Source organism: Alosa alosa, chromosome 13 (genome assembly GCF_017589495.1).
Source record: "Alosa alosa isolate M-15738 ecotype Scorff River chromosome 13, AALO_Geno_1.1, whole genome shotgun sequence".
NCBI lineage: Eukaryota > Metazoa > Chordata > Actinopteri > Clupeiformes > Clupeidae > Alosa > Alosa alosa.
The window spans coordinates 12,260,893-12,283,316 of record NC_063201.1 but is presented as its reverse complement, the minus strand read 5'-3'; the positions used below and the strand labels follow the sequence as shown (position 1 = coordinate 12,283,316).

The 22,424-nt window shown below is 43.3% G+C and overlaps 1 protein-coding gene across 1 annotated transcript in view; it reads left to right on the top strand.

Annotated features, from left to right (window-relative positions):
• me1 (malic enzyme 1, NADP(+)-dependent, cytosolic) overlaps positions 1–20,128 on the top strand; it is a 114,886-nt gene extending 94,758 nt beyond the window's left edge. Inside the window, exons 7-14 of the mRNA XM_048261812.1 lie at positions 9,341–9,450; positions 10,731–10,828; positions 11,799–11,912; positions 13,008–13,113; positions 13,701–13,843; positions 14,147–14,320; positions 18,570–18,668; positions 19,750–20,128. Of these exons, the coding sequence (XP_048117769.1) occupies positions 9,341–9,450; positions 10,731–10,828; positions 11,799–11,912; positions 13,008–13,113; positions 13,701–13,843; positions 14,147–14,320; positions 18,570–18,668; positions 19,750–19,917 (1,012 nt within the window). The 3' untranslated portion in view covers positions 19,918–20,128. The remainder of the gene's footprint in view (positions 1–9,340; positions 9,451–10,730; positions 10,829–11,798; positions 11,913–13,007; positions 13,114–13,700; positions 13,844–14,146; positions 14,321–18,569; positions 18,669–19,749) is intronic.
• The last annotated feature ends 2,296 nt before the right edge of the window (positions 20,129–22,424 follow it).

Sequence of the window (22,424 nt, the reverse complement as noted above, 5' to 3'; positions counted from 1 at the left end):
GGCTTGTCTATACGACTCAAATGTTCCTCCGTCCTCAGTCTCTCTGTATTCCTCCCAATTTCCTCCCTCTTTGTGCAGCCACGCTTCAATTTGATCTTCTCTTCCTTTATTTCTCTTGCTCTTCATCCTTATCTCTTTTTCTTGCCCTCATTCTCCATCTCTCTCTCTCTCTCTCTCTCTCTCTCTCTCTCTCTCTCTCTCTCTCTCTCCCCACTCTTGGCTTGCTGACAGCAGAAGAGATGTGCCAAAGAAACCTGTCTGCTGGAGCAGTGAGGGAAAATTGACGGCTGTCTGTACAGTGTGTGTATGTGTGTGTGTGTGTGTGTGTGTGTGTGTGCGCGTGTGAGCTTGCCTGTGTGCGTGCATGTGTGCGTGTGTAGGTAGGGGTGTTTCCCTGTGTATGTGTGTGCATGTGTGTGTATGTGTTTGTGAGAGACTGTGGGGGCCACCCCACGTCTAGGGAGGTGCACCACTGGATAAGGTGGTGTGTGAGGGGAGAAGGTGGCAGTAGACAGCAGTGCAGTAGAAAAATATATTCATTTATTCTCCACAAACTCCTTTTACCAGTGCATGTATGTGTGTGTGTGTGTGTGTGTGTGTGTGTGTGTGTGTGGACGTGGGCGTGTGTTGGGTGTTCTGTCCCTCTGCCAACTCCAAGCAGCAGCACACTGATCCGTTTCCGTAGCAGCCGCCACCCTCGGAGCTCGTAGCTGTCATCGCGAGTGCAACTGATTTAGCAGCGAGAAGCCAGGCCGGGCCTATGGTCAGGACCAGCGCTCACACAGCCAGGTTCTGGGCTCCAGTTTGGTCCAGTGAGCAGAGAGGAAGAGGGACCCGCCTGGACTCTGGTCAAGATGATATCCTTGGAATACAAACGTGGAGTTTTTCCTTTGTGGCCATCAAAATCTGCTGCTGCTTCGGGGAACATTACCTTTTGTTTGGGTCAAGTCTCATGGACAGACTCTCTCTCTCACACAAACACACACATACACACACACGTACACGTACACACACACACCTGACAGTTCCTTCTCTTTTTACCGAGCCCTTAAAATGCACTTCCTCCACAGTCCTCCCCACTGACACTTTAAACCTGACCTCTGTAAACTTGCTGTCATGCACACCTTCCAACACCAGGGGGCACTGTGGTGGTGTGATGTGGTGCGGTGCGGTGCTGTGCGATGGGGTGATGACAACTCATTGGCCTTTCTGCGGCTGAGCTTCTGACGCCCCAGACAATGAAATGTTTATGGTTGTTTCCTTGGCCACGTACTGTCTCCCCTGCGCTCTGTAGTTTGGAGATGTTTTAGTACTTTGCACACTTGGCCCTGTCATAGGAAACGCTTTCTCCCTCATAGAGCATAGACAGACATCATCTCTCCGTTAGCCTCCACCCTTAAATTGCTCCACAGACATCCACAGTGACAAGGCTCCATTACAGAATGCTTTCTGTTGGGTGTTGGGTTAAAGGGGTGGTTGGGTTCTGTGGTTCTAGCGAGTGGTCGTTGATATTCACAGTTTCCTCTCTGATCTCCTCCTCCCACCTGGTGTGAGGCCTCTGCTGCGGTTGTGTGGCTGAGAGGTGGGGTTGCTGTCGTGGAGGCAGGTTGGTTCAGTGAGGGATGTACAAGCAATACACTAGAAATGGAGCAGCACATGGGGTCTGGTCTTGTCACCCCATAGGAAATCTGGGTACTTCTCAAGCAATACACAAACAATTGAGCAATACCCACCAGTATGTTGTTGATAGTGTCTGGTATGTTGCCTCATGGGAAATCTGTGTTTCGTTTAGTCTTAATATACAGTAAGATTACAATCTTCGATTTAATTATTACAATATTTGATTTAACATTGAGTAATTCATCAGACCCTTGTGTCCAGAGTGAGGCATATTATTTTGCACAGATTTCTATCAGTATACTCAGTTCTATGGGGAAGGAGTCTGTTCACAGATTCTCTAAGTAACAGACAGTAACAGAGAGAGAGAGAGAGAGAGAATGGAGAAGATAGAAAGAGAAAAGGAGGATAAGAAATTTGAATGAATGAGGAGAAGTATAGAATAGAGTGAGAGCAAGATGAAAAATGCAGTGAAAGGAGTCTGTTCCACATGTGAGGCACGCAGGGGGAGTCTCTAACCAGACAGTAACAGAATGAGAGAGAGAGAGAGAGAGAGAGAATGGAGAAGATAGAAAGAGAAAAGGAGGATAGAGTGAGAGAAAGAAGAAAGAGTAGTAGTGGGGCTGTCAATAAAGAATTCCATGAATGAGAAAGAGAAACACACACACACACACACAGACATACACACCTGCCCACTTTTACACACACATACAGACACACACACAGGAATACACACACATGCACACAGAGACAATCAAATACATGTACACACACACATACTTTGTTTGTATGCGTGAGAGTGTGCATGAGTGTGTGTGTGTGTGTGTGCATGCGTGAGAGTGTGCATGAGAGTGTGAGTGTGTGAGTGTGAGTGTGTGTGTGTGTGTGTGTGTGAGAGAGAGAGAGAGAGAGAGAGAGAGAGTGTGTGTGTGTGTGTGAGAGTGTCTCTGTGTGTGTGTGTGAGAGTGTCTCTGTGTGTGTGTGTGTGTGTGTATGGAGCAGGTTAAAGGTGCTGCTGGCCCTCCTTGTTTTGCCTGTGCTTCATTTCCTCTCCTGGCAGGAGTGTGAGCTGGTGTGACCCCTGTGCTTTTATCAAGATCTCACTTCTCTTACCACCAGCATCCCCACTACAGGGGCCCACACATATACACCTATGCTTATACACACACACACACACACACACACACACACACACATGCACGCATGCACACACGCGCACACACACACACGCACACACACACGCACACACACACACACACAGCCATACACTCTGACACATCAGTCTGATTCCACAACCATATAGTCGAACATGCTAATCTGCTAAATACATTTCTACACACACACACACACACACACACACACACACACACACACACACACACACACACACACTCTTTTACACACCTGCAGGCCTGAAGATTGACGACAATGTTCCAAAAATTTAAAGACTCATAAAAGCCTTGTATTACTCATTATTCAATTTCAATTTAATATAACTTATAAAGCGCCAAAACATAGCACATGTCTTATGGCGCTTTACAGAGTGTTAAGTGTTCCTGTCTGTGTGCGTGTGCTGTGCTCTCTGTGTGTTGTGTAACCCACCATCTAGAGAACATTGCTTAGAATTCCAGGTTTTTCTGCTCTGATGTAAATGACACAACATCAGCTCAACACATTTGCTCACACTGATTCAGTGTTTGCATGGGAACCAGAGCGTGGAGGTCTGTCATAAAATGCTCTGATTGTAAACCTGATCTAATTCTAGTAACAGCGCTGAAAATTGAACTCCCATTTTATTATTTAGTAATTGGAGCTGTTTGGAACTGATTAATGCTTAAGGCTAATGGCATGTTCTTGGTTAAATCCCTTAACCAGTCCTGGGTAATAGATCTGTAATGTGGACGATTACTTCTGTGGGGGATCCGACTCCATTACTTTGTCCTAGCTTGTTTATTTTAAGTTTCTTCAAGCCTCGGGGGTCCCCTTTAGTTAGTGATGGGAATTAGACTTCATTTCACTCCAGCTTAGTACAGACTTTATTTGTTTTCCCATGGGCAAGATGAACGGCATAAGAACAGCACTGACACACAGAAACCAAACATAAGTGAAATGATTTCATGACTACAATATACTGTAGGTAGGTAGTATGTATTGAGAGTGTACCCACAGTTTTCTTCACTGATAGGGATTCACATGTTAATGGTTGAAAGAATCCAGGACCTTTTTAATATGCACCCAGTATACACTGGGAAGCAGGATGTGAAAACTGGTGTGATGAGATTACTTTTCTCAAAGATAATACATACATAACATTAAACATAAGCTGCTCCTACAAGCAAGCCTGGAAGCCAGCCCGAATTTAAAGGGGATGGGGATGGGCAGATGTGGGACCAAGTCACTGTTTGGCAAGTCACAAGTAAGTCAAAAGTCTTAGCAGTCAAGTCCAAGTCAAGTCCCAAGTAAATACAGAGAAGGGCAAGTCGAGTCCAAGTCCAAGTCACATCAAAGCCAAGTCGAGTCCAAGTCCAAGTCCCAATCTTTTTCAAGTCCTGAACAAGTCATCAGGTACTCTTCACTTAATAATGCCATTATCGATCATAATTTTAGCACTTCCATCTAATCCACAGTATTTTTTATAAATACAGATTAAAATATGTTCAATGTTTCTGTCTTGTAATCTTTTACGACATATGCATGTGCATACCTGTGAAATATACACATGTGCATACCTGAGTAATCTGTACAAAACGGATAGCTACATGACACTCAGCACAGCTGCAAATATATATAATGTTTTTCCAAATTGCAGAGCCCACTGTAAGGATGAGTAATAATTTGACTGATGGTATTTCACTGCGCTAGGCCACAGATTTGCCTGCAAACAATTTATTAGGTTGTCTGCCAGTGGTGACTCATAAGGGAAGCCAAGGTCAACACTTTTATATTATTTAAAAGATAATAATGACAGTAATTGTGTTCTAAAGTATTAATTTCTTAAGAAATACTACACATTTGATGCTGTTTATCTAATTTAAGCCCATTGTGCACTGTCCACACGTTCTCATAATGATCTTTTTTTACCAGCTCCGTTCAAATATAGCCTACAGGATGGCTAGTCCACAAACTCAAACATTGTTTGTGCCACATGTATAGCACAATATTAACAATGATAAGCATGATATTAAGTTGGCACAAACAGCTTTCATTCCTTTGGAAAGAGAAGCATGTATGACATGATGCTTGCTTGACATTTTCTGTTTGCAATTAAAAGTGAATTATGAGCCTGGTAGCCAGTAGCCACCTAGCTACAGTAGCTGAGTGGAATGCGTTTCAATCGGCATATCATGTGCTTCATGTAAATAAATTATTGAATACTTCAAGACTCACCAGTTCCATTACACAAGGCAAAGACAACTCTTCATAATATTCTTGTCCACTTTCCAAATCACAGTGAGTGCAGCTATGTCATAGTGACCTGGATCTCATAGTTTATAACAGTAGCCTATAGTAGACTAGTGAGAACCGGATAAATTCACAATCTCCTCTAATCTCATATTTGTTGCCTCCACGATTTCTTTTTATATGTTTCTTGTATTTAAAAGAAGATATCAATCATCATCAAACAATGACAAGCCAGCTGGAACCTACTCGTTTTCTCTCCCTCTCGTGCGTACTTAGATGCGTTCTCAATTAAATGCAGTAGCATAAGTTCAAGTTGGATCTTAATGGAGAGGACTCGAAAAGTATCATCTTTATGTAACATGCTGTTGGTGCTTTTTGACAAACGTTCTCTAACAAGAGTGCAAATCAGTTTGCAATAAAGCTACTAGTGATTGGCTAAATGTTGGTCCTTCCTCTGTCTCTTGGTGCCCTACACACAATGCGTAACGCGTGTGGGGGTAGTGGCAGTAGGCTACTGAACTGTGCTCTGGCCGCTTGTCTCCGCTATTTTTTATTTTTTTTTAGTCGCGGGAAAGCGTCTCTGGGTTGACTGGTACACGATCAGGAAATTTAGTTTTTGATTCGAGACATGTCAAGTCATCACAAGTCAAAGAGGCAAAGTCCGAGTCAAGTCTTGAGTGAATAGTATTCAAGTCCAAGTCGAGTCGCAAGTCATGCCGAATTTTATCAAGTCAAGTCTGAAGTCATTAAAATCATGACTCAAGTCTGACTCGAGTCCAAGTCATGTGACTCGAGTCCACATGTCTGGGGATGGGTTTTAGATATGTTAACTATGACCATAAGTTAGAGTCATGGACGAGGGGTGAACCTATCCAGACCTGAAGCATTCCGAACGTAGCCAGTTTTTACCGATTCTTCCATAGCAACAGGGCATCTCTCATACTGCTCATATGCCATTTTGAATTAAAGTCTATCGACGAACACAAATCTCATGTTGTTGACAGGAGGACTGTGTGTGATCATTCAAAAAGGAGGGTGTGTCGTCAATGGACTTATCGAATCTTAAATTTAAAATGGCGTCGCCCAGAAAACAAGTGGAAAAGTTACTGCAGGTAGTGTCTATAAACTGCCTTCTAAATAAACTTTCAGCACACATACAATGTTGCCAATGTCTTGTTTTAAATGTTAAGAATTAATTACACGGTCGACGAAGTGTGGAGCTCTTGTTAGCCATGTAGATGGGTTAAAAAAGCGATATGTTTGCAGTGTGAGAGATGCCCTGTTGCTAGCGCTATGTAACAATTGGCTAAGTTCGGAATGCTTCGGGTCTGGATAGGGTCACCCCTCATCCATAACTCTAGCTTATGGTCATACTTAACATATCTAAAACCCATTTAACACCGGATTTCTCTTTAACCCACCCACAAAAGGTCTGGGCTGTTTCCCAAAGTCGAGCATGCTTCCTTGATAGAATGCTTCTTTGCGAGTCAGGTTCTATGAAGATGAGGTTAGAGGCCTCCCTAGCGTTCTCGGATTCTACTTTGGAACAGACTAGCTAGTGTGAACATGCACGTCACCGCAGTCCGACTGCGCGCTTCTGTTTCAGATGCTCCGATGATTGCCAACGCAGAGGATTATGGGTATTTTTGTTCACCTGAGGATCCACAGATGCATCCTTGAAAATTTTCAGAACGAAGGATGCGAATTTCGGAGCATTCTTAAAGGGACACCAGGCAAGCCTGATGCTTTTTCTCTACGAAACTCCCCCACGCTCGGTCTGAAGCTCTTTTCCTTTTTCTTTGCATCTTCCGTCAAGGGTTTTCGCTGCTTCTTCGCTGGCTCTGCCATTATACACACGTTTGCAACAATCGCGTTTCGTTAGCCTGCCTCTGTGCTGTGGATGCAGGATGTAAACTGATCCTGCCGGGTCAGCGGGTACGATACACTGAACTTGCAAAGCGGGATATTCTTCCTACAGGCAGTAGGGGCGGAGTGAGAGAGTCTTCATTCACCCTGTAATGAGTCATTTAACCATATACCGACTTACGAAGATGAGTAATTAACACGAAAACCTTGGTTGCCTGGTGTCCCTTTAACATTGGAACAGTGCCTGGCGGAGTTCGGTGATGTGGTGACCTTTGAAATGCAGCCTTTGACTTATGCTTTCTCGACTTTGGGAAACAACCTTGGTCTATTGAGAAGCCTCTATGACCAAACCAGGTGTTTGGGCCAATGAAATCGTTTGGGCGGGCTTTAACGATGGACAGATGGGCAACAGTGCCTAGTCATTCACGTCGCTCATTCAGTGTGCTTCAGTTGATTTTGTTTACAATAAAAAGGCTGTCGCTAGAGAAGCTAGATGTTTAGATTTTGCTGTGTTGATTGGTTAGGCCTATCCAATTGTGTGCAGAGGCATTTTTCCCCTGTATCATTTGAAATACGCCCTATAATCACATCCCAATGGTGCTGCATCAGACTCAAATTCTGAATAGAATTGAGTCTGGCAATGTCAGGCTACTTACAAGCCCATCTGCCTGGAATCAACACATTTAAAGTATCAATAATAAACAGATTTACTGCATTTCTAGTGCACACCATAAGTGCAGCAAAACATTAAATCACAGCTAATCCAGTTTTACATAGCTATAAATGACTTCTCAACAACATTAGACCTACTTTACTCTGTCACTACAGCTGATACTGACGCCCCCTGGTTATTCTAGGACTGATCTGGGACCTGTGCCCCCTCTACTATCCTGCTCCTGTATTTACTAAAGATATGGGTCTATCCTCTTCTTCATGCCACCATTTAGTGAAGGGTTCATTGAGACTTGCAGTGTCAATGGCCAGTAACGTGAGTTTCCTAAACAGGCTCACTGAACTGGTAGATTCACCCTCCGAGCCTGTAGACTACTGTGCTTCATGCTCGGTGCAGTCCAGGACACAGGGAGAGTGGGAATAACAGTGAAATGGCGCCCTCTTCAGGGTAGCAGAGGGGGCACAGGTCCCAGATTAGTCCTAGAGTACCCAAGGGGTGTCAGTATCACTGAAAGCTGCTTTACCCATAGGGGAACTATTCATGTTGTTCTGTAGCTTGTTCTAGCTTATTTTATTGGTGGTAATACATCATACCCCACAGCAGTCTTTAGGCATCGTTAGATGTCAAAATTTCCAAGCAGACACCTTCACACAATGCAAAGTCAGTGGAGAGCGATCAATTATGATAGCAGTGTATTAATACACATATCATTGCCCCTTTTCATATAAATTAACATAAAGAAATGATATCACCTACCTTGCCTGTTGAATGGTGTTATGCCACATTGGTATGTGCACTCATATGTGCAATCCATGTGTTGTTGATACCAAGTGTATGTTCAAACATGTTGCACATAGAAAAACATACACTCTGACTCACATGTATACATGCACATACACTCTTACTCACATGTATACAATACACACATAACATACACATTTAGGCACAGTTTATTGTACAGACATATTTACACACACACACACACACACACACACACACACACACACACACACACACTCTCTCTCTCTCTCTCTCTCTCTCTCTCTCTCTCTCTCTCTCTCTCCAAGAAGGGGTACATTAATCATTCTGCTTCTTTACCATTATCTTAATGGATCCCCCATTGCTTTAAAAAATAAATAAAAGACCAAACAGGAACGGACATTGTACTCCATTAAGCGCAGAGTCTGTTCCATCAGAGCCATTCTCCTACAGCCACTGTTTTAATTGACTTTCATTTCAATACCATTTAAGAGAGACTGCTATACACACACACACACACACACACACACACACACACACACACACACACACACACACACACACACATTTACATATTAAATCACATACATTCTAAATGCAGCTGTGTTCAATTTACCTTTTAAAAAGCTTTCACTCATCTACATAAAGCAGATAGAAAATGACTACATGGGTAGAGAATGCATTTCCATAGGTCTTATTTCTTTTGAATGTTTTTATTATGCTTACATAACATTGGACAAAAACAGTGATCAAATTATGTTGTGAGGGGCTTCATCAAACAGGTTCTGCCTGAACGATGTAACCAGAAACCACATTCAAACAGTGTGCTGCTCCGAGAGCCAATGACAGCCAAAGAAAACTGGCCTCTCTTCCAGACTATTCTCTCTATCACTTCTTTCTTTATTCTTTCACCATTCATTTTATGAATGCTTTCCACCTGTAGCCTTGCCATCTGTGTATCATGTTGGAGTCTTACCCTGTCATTCCTTTCTCTCTCTCTCTCTCTCTCTCTCTGATTGGCAGGTTTGGCATGGACTGCCTGATTCAGTTTGAGGACTTTGCCAATACCAACGCCTTCCGCCTGCTGAGCAAATACCGCAACAAATACTGCACTTTCAACGATGACATCCAAGGTACCACGCTCAGACCAGTATACACACAGGCACAGACACACTGCATACACAGACATATCTGCCTCTCCACATACCTGTGTGTACATGGACACACAGTTTGACCTGCATTGTCATACAGGCAAGACACACACACACACACACACACACACACACACACACACACACACACACACACACACACACACACACACACACACACACACACACACACACTCACACACCCCTTCCTCCTCAGACACATGTGTTCTGGACCCAGAACATAGCATAGGGCTAGCTCTGCTGCTGATTTAGATAAATGAGAGCCCGACCGGCCAGCTTGCTCGTTCCACACGTCTGCCACCAGCTCTTCGTCTGAGTCAAATGAAAACAACATTCCAAGAGGATTTAGTTGTAATTACAGTAGCCCTCAAATTGAAAGGGTCTTAATTTTAACCACATTTATTTCTCCTCTCTTTCTCTCACTCACTCACTGTCTTTTAAAGACTTGCCATCAGCAGGCAAACCCATGCCAACATGCTGCAATCAGCTCTTTTTTCAAACACCTACAAGGAAATGGTGTATTTCCATCATGAGGTGAAACCTCAGACTTCAAACAGTTCTGTTTCCAAAGCTAGACTGCGGCCCAGACCACAATAAAACAATAAAACCAGGGACATTCAAAAACAGCTTGGTAGTGACAGTTTAGATTGGCTAGTAGCAGACATTACTTGTATTTGTAAAGAAAAATCACCCTCAGATATATCAAAAAGGACATTGTTTTATGACATGTTTTAATAATAGATTGGTTGGTTGGTTGATTGATTGATTGATTGATTGATTGATTGATTGGTTGATTGATTGATTGATTTTTTGATTGATTTTTTATTTATTTATTTATTTATTTATTTATTTATTTATTTTCTTACATCCTCTAGGGCAACCGTTGCTAAGCACTGATCACTAGTTTCTAGTATCAATTTTCTCTATTTGAAAATGTCCCTGATATTTACAACATAATGGAAACCGAAGACCGAGGTTATTTACCGAGGGAAAGTCTCTGGCCGGTCTTAAATAGAACAAGGCCATGAGATCATCACAATACAGCAACACAATGCAGTGAGATACATGTGCATTTTGTGAATGTGTATTCTTGATTCAGTGTGTGCTCTGTATAGTATGAGTGTATTTCTCCAGATATGGTGTAGGATCTGTGTGTACAGATGTCCTTAGTCACAGAGCCTTATTGGTGGGCACTGATAGCATAATACATATTATGTGTGTTATTCTCTTGTCCCCCCTAGGCACAGCTGCGGTGGCAGTGGCCGGGCTCCTCGCTGCCCTCCGCATCACTAAGAGCAAAATGACAGACCATACCATTGTCTTCCAGGGAGCGGGGGAGGTAAGTCTGTTGACCTCAATTAATCTGAAAATTTAAAAAATGTAAATATGATATACAGAATAATATAATAACATAATATGCTGTATGTATTATATGGATATTTTGTAATGTATATAACACTACATACGGTAGCCCAGTGTTACATCATTCAGTTGGCTAGCTCCTACTTGTAACACATCTAGTTTATTGACTGTAATTGCTGGAGAACTAACCACCAACCATTGTTCCCATTTTCCTTGTGCCATCAGAGCTGTTTTATAGAGGCCAGAATGGGCATCTTAATCTGCCTTAAACGCCAGGTCATCATTAAACATGCCAATTATGCTGAAATTAGCACATAATTGTTTGTACCAGAGTAGGGCCCGAACATTGACCACACCGCTAGACGAAGCCAGTCAAATGGTGGATGACCACGTAGAGAGGCACGGATGGATCAACAAGATTTAAGCAACTCAATATTGTTTATTTTTACCTTAAAATAACGGTGTCATATGCATTTTGACGATACTCTGACTTATATTAGGGAGAATGTTGACAACTAGTAGTTAATTTCAGTTCTTACACTGTCTTACTTTGTATGACTTTTGCACCTCCTTTGTTCTCTGCAAATCAGAAATTAACTGAACAAAATAGGTCATAACTTTCTGCAGCAATGGCAGATGTTTCTTGTTTCCGTTTTAGTAATAAACCAAATCTGCACACCAGGTTTATATTAATTTATATTAATAATTATTTGCAATGCGGTCAGAGGGCTTTTTAGGTCAGTATCTGATAAGGTTGACAGAAGTCCAAGTCAACAATGATTCAGGTCGACAGCCGTTCAGGTCAAAGGGTATCTACTGTTGAGAAGATGTGCAGAGCAACTTGTGACCCGTGTGATTATAAAGCAAACAATAGAGGGTAAAAACATAGCCCCACCCTCAGCACCATCCGCTGTTTCCCTTCATCTCTTTTCCTGCTTGTTTCCCAGGCTGCCATGGGCATAGCTGACCTGATCGCCATGGCGATGGCGAAGGAAGGACTTCCACTGGACGAGTGCCTGAGAAAGATTTGGATGGTCGACTCCAAGGGCCTCATCGTCAAGGTAACCCTCTCCTCGAGATCTCCCGTGGGCTGTTCCGCCGTGCACTGAGGAAGTCACATAGCTGTGGCAGAGGTTGTTCACTACGCTTGACCACCTGTGATAATTGGCCCTGTCGAGTGTAGAAAACACACTAGATGAAACAGGCACAGCATGTCATGGTACCAGTGAAGACATTAGAGCTGTTCATCAGTCAGGCTTATGGGGAAGCTTGGTTAGTTGTCTGTTAAATCCACCTCCACTACAGATTATATGGGTGGGTCTATTGTATTGAGTGTATAGATGTGGTCGTTAGTATTCCAAAGAACTCTGTGGGTGCAGTTTCCTATATGCAGCAGAACCTCAGACAACTGTAGCTGTTCCTGGAAGGAAGCGTTCTTCCTCTGTGTTTTGGAGAACCCACCAACCAACCACACCTTTGATCTCTAGCGTCCTCCAGCCACTGGCCACTGCTTCATCAGCGTCCTTTCTTGGGAAGGCTTTTCAGGGTAATGTGCCTAGAGAGGAGAGAGAGAGACACACAGGTTTTGCAATAGTGAAACCTGAAATGTGTCAAAACCTGTCATTAAAATGACAGGAATTGTTGTTAAAAACAAAAATATGAAATTAAGATCTAAAACCTTAAACTAAATAGATTATTTTAAAAATAATTCAATATCTTTTGGTTTGATTGAGAATACGGGATATGCATCTTCCTTACAAAAATGGTATGTGATAGTTCTGGCTGCAGGAAGGAAACCTTGTGAAGAGGAAAATGTCTTTGCACATAATGGCCTCATCCAGGGTGGTCAGCTTTCAAGGCTGGCTTTGCGTGAGATTGACAAAGACTAACCAAAACAGGGGTGGTTTTGGAGTGAGGTGCATTGTGTCAATGGATTTCTTTTTCTCAATAGCATGAGGCAGAACATAAAAGTGTGAGATTTGCCTTTCAGAGGTGGCATCTGACAGACAAATAAGCCAGAGAGTGCAGCACTTCACTTGATGATGTGCATTGTTATGTGTGTTAGACTGCTTAACCTTGCCCTTTAGCCAGGCTGACTTTTTACCGTGTTTTTCCACTCTCCTACCCCCCCCCCTCTCTCTCTCTTTCTCTCTCAGGGCCGAGACCACCTGACCCATGAGAAGGAGCGGTTTGCCCATGAGCATCCTCAGATGAAGCACCTGGAGGATGTGGTGAAGCAGCTCAAGCCCACAGCTATTATAGGTACTCTCCATACAGCTCCAACTTAAGCTTGTACCAAATGCCTCTGTGTCCTTAGAAACAAACATCTCTAGGTGTCATTTACACCACTTTCAACCATGTCTCCTTTATCAGAGAGAGAGAGAGAGAGAGAGAGAGAATAAGTATATATACTCTATTGATCCCGTGAGGGAAATTTGCATTTATCTGATTAGTTTATCCCAATCCAATCCCGGGATGAATTAGTGAAACACACTTGAACACAGTGAACACACAGCCGTGGAGTGGGATGGGAGTGAGCAGTGCTCAACACCCACGGCATTTTTTTTTCCCGACTGGCGGGGAGTGAAGCTGCCTCAGTTACAAGCCTGAAGCCCTAACCAGTAGGGGCAGCTGCCCCACAACTCTGTGTGTGTGTGTGTGTGTGTGTGGTGTGTGTGTGGTGTGTGTGTGTGTGTGTGTGTGTGTGTGTGTGTGTGTGTGGGCATGGGATGTGAGCAGTGCAGAGCATGTGAGTGTGTGTGTGTGTGTGTGTGTGTGTGTGTGTGTGTGTGTGTGTGTGTGTGTGTGTGTGTGTGTGTGTAATTGTGAATTGACTTGCTGTGTTGCAGGTGTGGCAGCCATTGCTGGTGCTTTCACAGAGCAGATAATCAGGGACATGGCGTCTTTTAACGAGCAACCAATCATATTTGCTCTCAGCAACCCCACCAGTAAAGCTGAGTGCACTGCTGAGCAGTGTTACACCATCACAGAGGTGTGTGTGTGTCTGTGACTGTGTTTATTTGCGTTCATCAACTGTTTCTCAACATCATTTTCCTCGCGTCCCCTTCAGGGCCGAGGCATCTTGTGTGTGGTCATGCGTGTGTGTGTGTGTGTGTGTCTGTGACTGTGTTTATTTGCGTTCCTCCATTTTCCTCGCGTCCCCTCAGGGCCGAGGCATCTTGTGTGTGGTCATGCATGTGTGTAAGTGTGTGTGTGTGTCTGTGACTGTGTTTATTTGCGTTCATCAACTGTTTCTCAACATCATTTCCCTCCATTTTCCTCGCGTCCCCTTCAGGGCCGAGGCATCTTCGCCAGCGGAAGCCCGTTTGACCCCGTGACCCTTCCCGACGGCCGCAAGTTCTACCCCGGCCAGGGCAACAACTCCTACGTGTTTCCTGGCGTGGCTTTGGGAGTCACAGCCTGTGCCGTCCGAAACATCACGGACGACATCTTCCTCACCACTGCCGAGGTAACGTGCTCTCCATCCCGATCCATTTCTACACACACGTCACTTAGTGAAAGCTAGTGTATTCCAGAGTATTTTGGACAAAGTAAATGTGGTTGGTGGAGATGTTCAAATATCCGAGTACAGCCTGTTAGAAAGGGCTTCAGGAGCAATGCCTGGCCACAGTTGTTAGTTGATGGCTTGGCTTTTCAAATGTTAATTGTCAGATGATGAAATTAGCCATTTAGATGCAGGCCTGACCACATGCACCAGCTGGGTCACCAGGGACAAAGATATTGATCTGTTTCTATGATAAAAAGCAGCATGTATATGCATTATACATACACTCCCCTCCCATAAACACACACACTGACAAAAACAATACACAAGCACAAGCACACACACACGCACACACACACACACACACACACACACACACACACACACAGACGTAAGTGTATGTGTACAGGGTCTTCTCAGTTTGACCTGTTCAGTATTATCACATGCACTTCTCATCCCCTAATCACGCTGTGTTTAAACAAACCTATAGCCTCAGTTTGAGCAAACATATGACGCACACACACAGACACACGCTCACTCCGATGGATGGACACACTGTACCTCACAACGCAAACAGTTATGACACCATTCATGACCAGCCCCGCTCTCTCTCATAAACACCTGGGTCATCCTATAATTGAAAAACACCATGTAATTTCCACTGTGTGGCACAGAGGGTTTTAAATGCATGTTAAGGTAAACAGTATCACATTCTTTAATAACAATCTATTTATATTTCCCTGATGACAGTGACTCAGCATATCTCATCTAAATGCATACTGTACTGGGGGTTAACGGTGAATGTCTCCGACTTTACTGAAGCTTGATTGTCTTTCCGTTGCTTGTTAGACTCTTCGATGAAAAAGCAGCCACCAACTGAGTTAATGCAAATCTAAATGCCACAGTCTCACTAAATGTAATCTGTAAGATGATCTGAATGTCAAGTAACTGATGTACGCTTGGATAAATATTCATGTGCGTGGTGTGGAGTCACTGGAGAGGTGGCGGCAGTAGATGGTGTATGTTGGATAATATCTGTTGATCTGAGAGGGATAATAAGTGACTGCATCTCTCTTCTGCAGGGGAAATCATGCTGTCATGTGGGACTACATGTAGTTGTGTGGGATGCATGTGAATCTGATTGTGTGTATCTGGGTGTTAGTGTGTGTCTATGTGTGTTTGTGTATGTACTATATGTGTGTGTCCGTATGTCTCTCTCTCTCTCTCTCTGTTTTAGTCTGTGTGCATATGAGTGGATGAGTGTAGCGATGGCAACTCTTTTTTTCTGAAGTGGTGGTGGGGTCCCTAGTCAGATAAGATTTGTTGTGCTTACATCCATTATGCATTGTGCTGCATACCTTTGGTGTCGGGGGAGCCATTGTGTACAGCAGAGCTGTCAGTGTGCTGTAAGTATGTCGGGGATGTGTGTTGGAGAAGCTTCCTGATGAAATAATGTGCTGTGTATGTAGGGGGGGGGACTTACTATTGCAAGCAGAGTACTGTATGTACAGGTATGATGTATGTGAGTGATGACAGTGAAGATGTGTGTGTGGGCAGTGACTGTGTGTGTGTGTGTAGTGTGTGTGGGCAGTGTGCTGTAAGTATGTTGGGGATGTGTGTTGGAGAAGCTTCCCTGATGAAATAATGTGCTGTGTATGTAGGGGGGGCAGGGACTTACTATTGATGTATGTGAGTGATGACAGTGAAGATGTGTGTGTGGGCGGGGGAGGGGAGCAGTGACTGTGTGTGTGTGTAGGTGGGGCAGTGTGCTGTAAGTATGTAGGGGATGTGTGTTGGAGAAGATTCCTGAAAACAATGTGCTGTGTATGTAGGGGGGGTGGCAGTGTGCAGCAAGTATGTAGAGGAGGCTTACTGTAGCAAGCAGTGTGCTGTATGTATGTGAAGTGATGACAGTGAGGATGTAAGTGTGTGTGCTGGGGATGGGGGTGGGGTGGGGGGTAGGGGGGGGCAGAAAGGCTAGACAATCAAGGACATGGGTAGATGGAGGAGAAATCAAAAATAATAAATAAAAAGTTCTATGGAGATGTGCAAAAGTGTGTGTTTTGACGTGTGATGAAATAAGAAAATAAATAAAAGGTCTGTAGCATAGGGAGAGGGATGTAAAAGTGCTAAAAGTCTTGTGTGTGTGTGTGGGGGGTCATGAGTGCTGAGTAGTGAATGAGTGCAAAGTCAGTATAGTGTGAGTTCAGAGTTGGGAAATGTTTGAGAGTGCTGAGGAGTGAATGTGTGCAAAGTCAGTATAGTGTGAGTTCAGAGTTCGGATGGCCTGGGGATAAAAACTTCTCCTGAGTCTCTCAGTTCTGGCTTTGTGACTACATAGGCGTCTTCTTGATTTCAGCGGTAGGAATAATCCATTGTTAGGATGAGAAGAGTCCTTCAGAATCTTTTGGGCTCTTAGGAGTACTCTTCTGGAATAGATATCTTGTAGAGCAGGGAGTTGAGTTCTTATAGTACGTTCAGCTGAGCGCACTACTCTCTGCAGAGTACTACAATCTCTAACTGTGGAGTTCCCATACCAGGTGATGATGCTACCAGTTAGAACACTCTCAACCGCTGAAGTGTAGAAGGCCTTCATGATGGATGTAGAAACTTTGAATTTCCTTAGCTGACGAAGGAAGTAGAGTCGTTGTCTGGACTTTTTTTTATTGAGTGTTAACAGTCCATGTTAAGTCTTCAGTAATGTGGACACCAAGGTATTTAAAACTTGTGACTCTCTCTACAGGTTGCCCGCTGATCATTAGTGGGGTGTAACTGTAGTTCTGCTGCTGCCTTCTGTAATCCACTACCATTTCCTTGGTTTTATTGATATTCAGTGTCAAGCTGTTAGATTGACACCACTGTGCCACCTCATCAACCTGATCCAAGTACAGCTGTTCATTGTTGTTACTAATCAGGCCCAAGATCACTGTGTCATCTGCAAACTTGATGATGGAGGTATGACTACTGTCGGCTTTGCAGTCATGTGTGTATATGTTGTACAGCAGTGGACTCAAAACACAGCCTTGGGGAGCACCAGTGCTGATGGTTAATGAGTCAGATGTCAGACCCCCCACTCTAACCACTTGTGAACGGTTGGTGAGGAAGTCAAATATCCAGTGACACAGATTTGATTATTCTCAAATCACTAGATCCTACAGCCTCTATGTTCTCAAATCACTAGATCCTACAGCCACTATGTTCTCAAATCACTAGATTCTATAGCCTCACTAGATCCTACAGCCTCTATGTTCTCAAATCATTAGATTCTACAGCCTCACTAGATCCTACAGCCTCTATGTTCTCAAATCGCTAGATCCTACAGCCTCTTTATTTTCAAATCACTAGATCCTACAGCCTCCATTTTCTCAAATCACTAGATCCTACAGGCTCTATGTTATTAAATCACTAGATCCTAAAGCCTCTATTTTCTCAAATCACTAGAATCACAGCCTTACTAGATCCCACAGCCTTTTGGCACCACATCTCCTCCTAGGGATTTGATCATATGGACAATTTGACTACGCCAACTCATTCACCGTGATCCCATTATTTCCACTGCTGTCACACCAGTGTAATAGCAATATTTAGAATATTTCACTTTCTGAGCCTTGTATTTTTCTGTTTTCTACTCGTCTGTTACGGTTGTGCATTCTGCCTCTCTACACCACACAGCTACCCAATCACAGTGCGTCAAATCGGAGGTATTTCTGTCAAGCACAAGACAGACGCACAGCGGTCAGGGCTTTGTGTAATGTGTTTATAACACACAGACTGATGACCTTTCTTGACAGAGGAACACAAAGCCCTGATAAGCATCTTCAGTTGGGTGTGTAATAATATTGAGACAGAAGACAGAATCTGAGGGTTTGGAGATGAGAGAGGGTGGGACGAGACGTGAGGCTGTGGTCTAAAGCCTGGGAGCTCCGAAGTAAGATGAGTTTTTAAGCTCAGATCCAGGAAGGTAGCAAGGCATTGAAAATGTTCTTGAGCAATATCAGTTCTCTTCAGAAAAGCTTGCTCACTGAGGCACACTCCTCTTTGTGTGTATGAATGCATGAGGGGTTTGGAGTGAAGGAGATTAATGTTTTTTTTCATCTGAGTGTGTGTGTGTGTGTGTGTGTGGCGTGTGTGCACGCACGTGTGTACCTCTGCACCAGTATTTTGTACATGCTGGTGTAGCATTATGTGATTTGTAGTCTGTTTCCTCTTGCAGACCATCGCTGACCTGGTGACAGAAAAAGACCTTGCCGAGGGAAGACTCTATCCTCCCCTCACCACCATCCAGGATGTGTCCTTGAAGATTGCCGTCAAGGTGACATGACTAGTGACTTTCCCTTGTCTTGCCTTTGCCACTCAAATGCTTAAAGTGTGCTTTTCAGTCCCTGCGGAGGCAACTTGAGCTTTTGAGCCGACTGAGGATACTCATTTGAGGCCTCTGAAAAAGAGGCTTTCCTCACAAAGACCACTCTTTTAAAAGAGATGCCCCAGGCTAACTCTGCTGATGAAAAACTGAAGAAGAACAGAGTTCCTCAAATGTTTTGGTTAGAGTAATGCTCATAGCTCATAACAAAGGTTAGAGGTTTAGAGGTAGTTTACAAAGAAACAGATCCCAGTCAAACCTTTCGGTATCCAAAATATGTGTATTTGTACTCCCTCCAGCCAAAGCAAAGGCTAAAGGGTCAATGGTGAATAGGCACAAGCATAAGTAGGTTATTCAATATTAAACTCGATTCAGTTCAGTATTCATGTAGAAATAGCGATTGAAATATATAGTCCCAAGGCACTTTACAGTGCCCAAGTTTCTGTTGACTGTTGTGCACCAACCGCATTGTTGACACGTTTGCAGCTGATTTGACCTGTTTGGCGTCACAGTTATTGGTCAGAGAGTGAGCACTTGAGAAGCTATTTAGCTTGCCTACCTGTTGTCAAGGAGCACAGTGCGATCAGACATTCCCCTACAGAGACACAATCAGTTATAGTGTTTTGCTTCTGAATGGCTAAATCTGGGGGGTTATTTCAAGTCTGTGGATTAGTGAAATCCTGAGTTTTTTAAATCAGAGAAGATGGTAAATCTCCTAATAAGAGCCTTAACAAAAGAACTCATTCTCAAAATCTTAATTCTCTTAGCACAAGAAAGCCATAGGGCTCCTCATAGAAAACCTCCCATCAAAAGATTTTTATTGCGTTATTGGAGGTATAGATTGCATGATTATTAGTTATTCAAGAGTATTTATTTACATTTCATTAAAGTGTCAGCTTAAATTGCCAGTATGTTGCCATGTTTACCATGTGCCATGTTGCATACATACTCATATCCTTTTTTGTGTGTGTGTGTGTGTGTGTGTGTGTGTGTGTGTGGTCGTCCCCTGTGTTTCCTTTGTTTGCATACACAGGTAGTAGAGTACGCATACAAGCACAAGATGGCCACGCTGCGCCCTGAGCCTGAAGATAAGGAGGCCCTTGTGCGCTCGCTCATCTACAGCACTGATTACGACGAGTTCGCCGTCGACTCGTACCGCTGGCCAGAGGACGCCATGACCATCCAGAGCTGCAAGTTGTGACGGACATGGTCACCATGGTCAGGCGACTGGGAAAGAAGGAGAGGAGGAAGTGGAAGAGAAGGAGGAAGATGAATTCGCTTTATCGATCGTAGCACTGTTTTTACATGTTCTTAATGCTTTGTACGTTGGTGTGTGTTTTGCCCCTGTCTACCCCGAAGGAATCTAAAGCAGTTAATGAGGAATTAACTCAATAAAGGTGTTTTTATTACCACTGAAATGTCAATGTGTGTCCTTCAAAATGTACTGCAGTAGCACATACAAAGCACAGATAAATAAATGCATTGAGTTATTAGCTTATTAAATCTTTTCACACATTCAGTCTGAACAACATGGTTGAAAAATATTAAAGATTTAGAAGAGAGAGTTAAAAGTTAACATCGAATGTCTAAATCAAAGTATTTGCATACCAATGTACACACACACACAAATACACACATTTTCTCTCTGCTTCACTCTCTCCTCTTTAACACACACACACACACACACACACACACACACACAGCACATAAAAGACACTGAGTATTACTGGAAGGGTTGCATAGCTGTGTCCTAAAACATTAAATTTCTCCGCAGGCTGAAGTGAGATCACAGTGGTCTTAGTTATGAAAGACAAGTTAATGCACCAGCAGGTCACCTCAAAGCACCAGACTCAACCTGCCCAGCCTTCTCCCCACGCAACTCAAGCGCCTGGATTCCCACTTGGCTCACGCTCTCGCCGAAGGGCTGTTTGGGTAATCAATCCATGCCTGTCTTGGATGACTGAGCTCCATTGGCCAGTTTGTTGATTCTAACTGGGTCGCAACACATCAATGCAAGGGAATGCATGTTGTATTATGAATACATTTTTGAGTGTAATACTGCACAGTGCATTGATTTATGTCTGTTTTAATATGCCTTTATTTCATGTGTATGTCTCAGTCTTCAGTTCAGAATGTTTTTATGGTGTGTGTGTGTGTGTGTGTTGATAGCAATATTTTTAGGGTTTCAAATTATGAATTTGCATTAAACACAGACACCCTCCCCTCCCCCAATGAAATGCTAATGTACTGGTTCCAAGGGCTATCAGATCCACAAGACAAAGGATGTTACCTTGCTATAATGTATCCATGTGTCATGAAATGTAAATATATTCATGTTTGGTATCATTGTAATAGTCTCAGTACAAGGGGATTGTAATGATTTGATTGTGAGAATGTTTGGAACATTCTATCAATATTTGGAACATGCCAGTGATATTTCTGATTTATTACACGGCTCTTCATAGTGCTGCAGAATGCTCCATTCACTTAAATGGGCCTTCCCAACGTTCGGCGGTCTGCTAATTCTGAATAACAGACAGTTGCTAAGTATAACAGACCGCTGTCAAGGAAAATGGGCTTTGTGCTTCTAAGTCAATTATTTCATATCACTACGCAAGGATTGGAACTTCATTCAAAAGTGAAAGCAGACGGTTGATCAGCTGTGTTCTAAACAATGTTTGATTCAAGTTCAGCGTGTGTTGTTGCAAACTATTTGTTTCTCAGCAAAAGCCATGATGAAACGGTAACAAATAGGCTATGTAGGCTAGAGTCATATCGTGGGGAGTTTATTGTGTCGTTTTGGTAAGTAGCCGTGTAATAAGCGGGATAATGTATAGAACGCCGGTCATTGTCGGGAGATAGGTGCCTTCAGGGCGGAACAAGACCCCTCCGCTGCGCGTCGGGGTCCGGTTCGCCCTGTCGGGACCTATTTCCCGACAATGACCGGCGTTCTATACATTATCCCTTACATATAAGATATCTCTCCTCATGCTGTTCAGATAAGAATGCATAGGTGTGAAGTGGGTGTGTCTGATGCCATGTGGAGAACCAACCACTTGGGCTTGTTTTGCCACCAATTCTTTCTTTGTTTAACCGATACAAAAGTGACTAACTTGCATTGTTTGTCAGAAGAACAAGATGGAGAACTGAGGAGGGAGAGGTTGATCCAACAGAGGGCCTACATAGACCATAGACCATTTTTTACCCTCTCTGCTTGTAACAGAATAAACCTGATTCCTGAGTGTTCCTGAAGTTTGCCCTTCTAAGTTAATATTAAGTAATTATTCACCACAATCATAGTTCGAATTACAGGGGGTACTGGGGGGTACTATACCCCCAATGAAGACCCAGTACCCCCCAAAGAGACAGAAATATCAGTTTTTGGGGGGTCAGATAATTTTTCTGATATTGTGAAAAATATCATTACAGTTACAATACAAGTCAACTCCTATTTTCACCGTAGGAACATTTTAATGTAAAGCGATTTCAGACACCCCTATTGTGGACCATACCATTTTAACCACTGAGCAACTGAGAGAGAACGACTTCAACTTCACAAGCAAGTGTCAACGTTGAATGATAAAACGCTAGGTAAATTCCTTCAGTAGGCTAAATTCAGTTTGCTGCTGACGTGCATGGGTAAAAATGTAATCGTAGGTTGTTGAAGATGTGTTATTTTACAACCTTCATTTATAAACGTGTTTTGTT